The sequence below is a fragment of the Populus euphratica genome, unplaced genomic scaffold (genome assembly GCF_000495115.2).
Source record: "Populus euphratica unplaced genomic scaffold, PopEup_1.0 scaffold60.1, whole genome shotgun sequence".
Taxonomy (NCBI): Eukaryota; Viridiplantae; Streptophyta; class Magnoliopsida; order Malpighiales; family Salicaceae; genus Populus; species Populus euphratica.
The window spans coordinates 376,947-382,243 of record NW_011499938.1 but is presented as its reverse complement, the minus strand read 5'-3'; the positions used below and the strand labels follow the sequence as shown (position 1 = coordinate 382,243).

At 33.9% G+C, this 5,297-nt stretch overlaps 1 protein-coding gene across 1 annotated transcript; it reads left to right on the top strand.

Moving 5' to 3' along the window:
• The first annotated feature begins 195 nt into the window (after nucleotides 1-195).
• Nucleotides 196-4,025, top strand: LOC105136710 (E3 ubiquitin-protein ligase RGLG2-like). The gene is made up of 11 exons (XM_011042149.1): nucleotides 196-581; nucleotides 913-997; nucleotides 1,083-1,223; nucleotides 1,308-1,421; nucleotides 1,507-1,604; nucleotides 2,448-2,527; nucleotides 2,604-2,709; nucleotides 2,806-2,933; nucleotides 3,025-3,208; nucleotides 3,383-3,439; nucleotides 3,518-4,025. Exons 1-11 carry the CDS (start codon nucleotides 354-356, stop codon nucleotides 3,596-3,598), a joined length of 1,302 nt encoding a protein of 433 aa, XP_011040451.1. The 5' UTR covers nucleotides 196-353; the 3' UTR covers nucleotides 3,599-4,025.
• Nucleotides 4,026-5,297: the final 1,272 nt, after the last annotated feature.

The window sequence follows — 5,297 nt, the reverse complement described above, 5'->3', positions numbered from 1 at the left end:
GTTTGTGGCTATTGGAAACATTTTCTTCCTGAAACAATATTTTGTTTCTAAACAATGTAGTTGAGGGACTAAAAGGGAAATTAATCGTATAATCAGGAGTTCAATTGGCTTTCTATTATATTTTTTCTCAAGTCGTTTCTTAGAATTTGTTTTAGTCTTATCATAGACTTTAAGACTTTTAAATGAATAGAAAAGTATTTTATTCATATGAAGAAAGCTTGAGAACAAAAAGTTTCTGAAGGACCTGTTCTACTCAGTTCCCATTATGACGAATTTTTCATTTTCTTCTATTCGGGGAGTGAATTGTTTTTGCATTCGTTGGAGTTGCAGATAATTGATAGTTTATAGCATTAATGGGTGGGATACTCTCCAGACGTTCAAGCTCTCGCCATCCTTCTAGTTCACACTCATGGAGCCATCACAGCTATCCCCAGTCACCATATGCTCAACCAGGCCAAGAATATATGCAATACCAGCACTATGCACCCCCACCTCAGAGCTATGGTGATCCAGCACCAAATTCTAGGAGGTTGGAGAGAAAGTATTCAAAGATAGATGATAATTACAATAGCCTGGTGCAGGTGAAATATTATTTCTTATTACTCTGCATATCATCATTTCCATGCTATAGTTGTGGACGACCTAACTAAATAGTTGTTGGAAACTATGGAAGATGTTACCATTGAGAATGTGTTTTAGATTTGCTTCGCTTGGAAGAAAATTTGCTTGAAGCTGGGATTTTTATTTTATTCTATGTTTTTTACTATTACCAGTGACAGGTTGAATCACTCTATCAAAACCAAGATATTAATCTCTTATGAAAATAACTAAATATCAACTTTCTGATGTTAATTATGATAACATTTTATTGCTACAAAGAGTGATCTTGTGCCACAATCAACCTGTTCACAGGTTACTGAAGCCCTGGCACGTGCTGGCTTAGAGTCTTCAAATCTTATTGTGGGTATTGATTTCACAAAAAGCAATGAGTGGACAGGTTTGACCTCAAACGTGCAGATTCAAGCTCTTTGGTGTTTTCTTTTTCCAACTTGCATTAATTTGTTAGCCTGCTTAAATATTAGGTGCAAGGTCATTCAGCCACAGAAGCTTGCATCACATTGGGGATGATCAAAATCCTTATGAACAAGCAATATATATCATAGGAAAAACACTATCTTCCTTTGATGAGGATAACTTAATACCCTGTTTTGGGTTTGGAGATGGTATTTCTCAGAACAAGCGTGCATTGACAGTTAAAAGTTTTAATCCTCATTATAACTTATAAATATAATTCTATGAAATATCAGCATCAACACATGACCAAGAAGTTTTCAGTTTTTATCCGGATGAGAGGTTTTGTAATGGATTTGAAGAAGTTTTGAGACGCTATAGAGAATTGGTCCCCTGTCTACGACTTGCAGGTTGCAAATTTAACCCCCTTCTTTAGCTTCTTTCTCAGTTGCATTTCTGCTTGCTGATTTCTCTCACTTTTTTGTTTTGTGATAGGACCAACATCTTTTGCTCCTGTCATTGAAATGGCTATTACTATAGTTGAGCGAAGTGGTGGCCAGTACCATGTTTTACTTATAATAGCTGATGGACAGGTAATTGTTTTATATATATATATATATATATATATTTCATAGTTTGCGATGAGTCACCAGCATAAGTGTGCAACTGATATGAATTTTTCACCCTTTTAATCCCATTTGAATATATGACATTTCAAACCTTCTGTAGAATTGGTTTCAACTGCATTGCATTTGAAATAATTAGAAAAGATACTACTTTGTTCTAGTGTAATTGTAAGTTTGATTGCTGGCCATAAACTTCTATTAAAGATGTAGTTTCAGGCGAGAAAGCTGTATTTCAAGTCTCTCATGTTTTTTAACTGAGCATTCTTGCTGTTAGTGGAATATATTATGTTCAGGGAAATATGATCAAAAGAAGAATTGTAAGAGTTTCTTTTTGTTTGTTTTCTTTTTTCTTTTGAATATTTTCCAGTTGGGGTGATTTGAAATGGCACTTTAACCATTAAGTCTCAGCTTTTAAGTCCTTAATCACTGGACCAATGGTTCAATGGCAATGCCAGAGTTTCTTGTCTGGTTATTTTGTTTGTGGAATTTAGCTGTTTAGCGCATCAGGCAGCAACTCAGGTTTTATAGCTGGTCTTACCAAACATCCTAATGAATAACTCAGATGAGTTTCCTGATTGACCAAAGGGATTATTATTTCCAGAAAAATCATAAAGCAAGTGAGATCTCTTATTATTACTAGGTTTGGTGTTTGGACCTCAAAAAACTAGAATTATAGCAACTCTGATTAAAATTTCTTCCAAACTCAATATCTATTACTTTCAACATCAAAATATGTTGTCCAAATTTCACACATGGTCACTTTTATTTCATCTATTTGAGATTGATTACATGATCTATGGGTTGCCACAGGTGACAAGAAGTGTTGACACTGAGCATGGCCATCTAAGCCCGCAGGAAAAGAGAACAGTTGAAGCAATTGTGAAAGCAAGGTAAAATGTTTAGCCTTGTCACGTAAGTAATTTTTTCTTTCCCATAACCTGTTTTGATGTACTTGTTAGTTTCCAGTGAGTACCCCTTGTCCATTATATTAGTTGGGGTTGGAGATGGACCCTGGGACATGATGAAGGAATTTGATGATAACATCCCTGCTCGGGCATTTGACAATTTCCAGGCAAGAAGTTTTTATCTTCACTTTTATTTGCAAGTTTTGTGGTTCCCTAACTTGTACTTGGTAGGTGCTAAACTGGGAAAATGCTACCTTTTGTAGTTTGTGAATTTTACAGAAATAATGTCAAAGAACATGGACCGACCCAGAAAAGAAGCGGAGTTTTCTCTTGCTGCTTTGATGGAAATACCTTCTCAGTATAAAGCAACGCTAGAGCTTAATATTATGGGGTAACTTTCAACTTCTCTACACTTCGCAGAAGGTTTATACTGCCCTTGAAATGCAGAATGCAAATTGTATTTTATTTCATTGCTTTATCAGTGCTACTAAAGGGAAGGCTATAGATAGGGTTCCTCTTCCCCCTCCCCAGTATGGTGCTGGTTCAACTTCATTCAGAAAACCAAAACCTGCCCAATCAAGCAGCACTCGTCCAAGTGCATCTTCTTCTGGCAGACATGATGTGGTTGGCACAGCACTTCCTGCAAGTTCTGCTTCTGATAATCATGTACTCACAGTTTCATACCCTTCTGTTGCTGAATTAATATTTAAAAGACTTCTTTCGTTTCACTTTGTGCTAGCTTCCTGATTATAGTCTTGCTAGTGCATTTGCTCTTGGATCAAGATTACAATGTTTTATCCGAAGTGAGAGTAATGAATTTGTACTTCTTGACATGAGCAGCTTTGTCCCATTTGCCTCGCCGACCCTAAGGATATGGCCTTCGGTTGTGGACATCAGGTAAATATATTTCTCTCTCTATATCTCTCTAGCATATAGATAGGATGCATCTTATGTTAAGCTTTATTTAAATTGCAGACATGCTGTGACTGTGGTCAAGATCTCCAGTCATGCCCCATTTGTCGCAGCACCATCCACACCAGAATAAAGCTCTATTAAATGGTATCTACTGGCATTCTTCGAAAGAACCGAAAAAAAAAAAAGATTCAGTACTTGTCACAAGACATTATCTCTCAGTTGTCATTATTGCAACTCCAAGTTCATTGCAGTTATGTCTATGGATGAGAGATCAGATGGAAGGAGTTTTCACAAGATCTTTTGCCCTGTAAATAAAACAGTTTTCCATCTTCATTGCCATTAGCCATCCTGATTAGCTATGTAGTTTGATCAGCCTGGTTTCATAGCCGACAGCCTTGATTAGTAGTTGCAGACGTATTTTGATTAAATACTATGATTGTTGCAGTGCTGTCTGTTGTTTAAGTCTCCTCTTTCTTAAGGTTTCACCAAAATATTTTGTTTCCATTCCAATGCTTATTCAGGGTCCAGTTGGAGACCAAATACAAGCAATTCGTTTTTTGATTCGTAAGATTGATATGAACTAGTGTAATTTATAACTTAGTCCGTATAGTTCAGCAAAACAAATTAATTAGGATTAATCAACTACAGTTTGTATGGAAATTAGAAATTGTTAGGGGAAAAAGGGAAATTAAACTAAGAAAAAATAGAAGAGAAGGGAATTTTTTCTTTTACTTTTTGGTTTAAGAAAGTGAGAGAAATATTGTTTTACTTGTCTGGATATATTAAGAGAAAAGAAAGCAAGATTTTTTTGAGGATATTATGATAAAACTTAGACCAATTTTTGTTTTCTTCAACTTTTCTGAAAAATCGAGTTAAACTAAAAAAACTAAGCTAAATTGGTTTGAATCGGTTTTTTCCTCAAAATAATCGAAACTGGTTTGTTTGAACCAGTTTTGGTTTCTTTTTTTTTTTTAAAAAAAAACTGGTTTTAGTTATTTTTTTAATAAAAATCAAATCAAACAGAAAATAATTAACTTTAATTTAAATCCTACAAGAGATTGTAAGGATTTTATTTTTTTTAATATGAATGTGGATGTCCTTGTATATTATTGAAGGAAAGTTAAATATACACAGATTCTTTAAAGATTGATATGCATACTTAATATGTCAATATTGTAGGAGAAAGATATGTCAAGGTTACAGAAAAAAGATTCTTAGCACCTTTTCTTTTCTTAATCTCTTATTCTTTATATGTATATATACAATACAATACATAATATTAACAACTCTATTCCACTCTTTTTTTCATGGTATTAGAGTAGATTTCGATTAACCTCTGTTTTATTTAAAGTTTACTATGAAAAACTCTTTTAAGTTTGTTGGTATTAATGGCATTAACAAGCCTTCTAATACTTTGAAAGAAGAACCAAATAATCCAAACTAATGTCTAGGCTCAATATACTGTTGAATGAGTTTAACTATCTTCCTTAATCAAAGCTATGATAATTGCTCTCAGTAAAAGGTCCAAACTTAGTTATGTTAATTAATTAGAACTTAAAAGTGTATTTTTATCAAGGTTTTATATCATCATTTTACACTTGAAGTATCAATAACTCCTTAATTAAAGCATGCTTTATAATAACATATCTAATAATATAAGATACCTTTAATTTATAGTAAATGTTTATTTTAAATGCAGGCCTATCATATAAATGAAAGGATTGATTGATGAATTTAAAAGCTCAAATTGAAATGATAAAGAGATGGCCAAACTTAGAATAGAGATGCCGGTGCAGTCTAAACCGAAATACTGTTCGATAATTGGGTCATATCTGGAGCT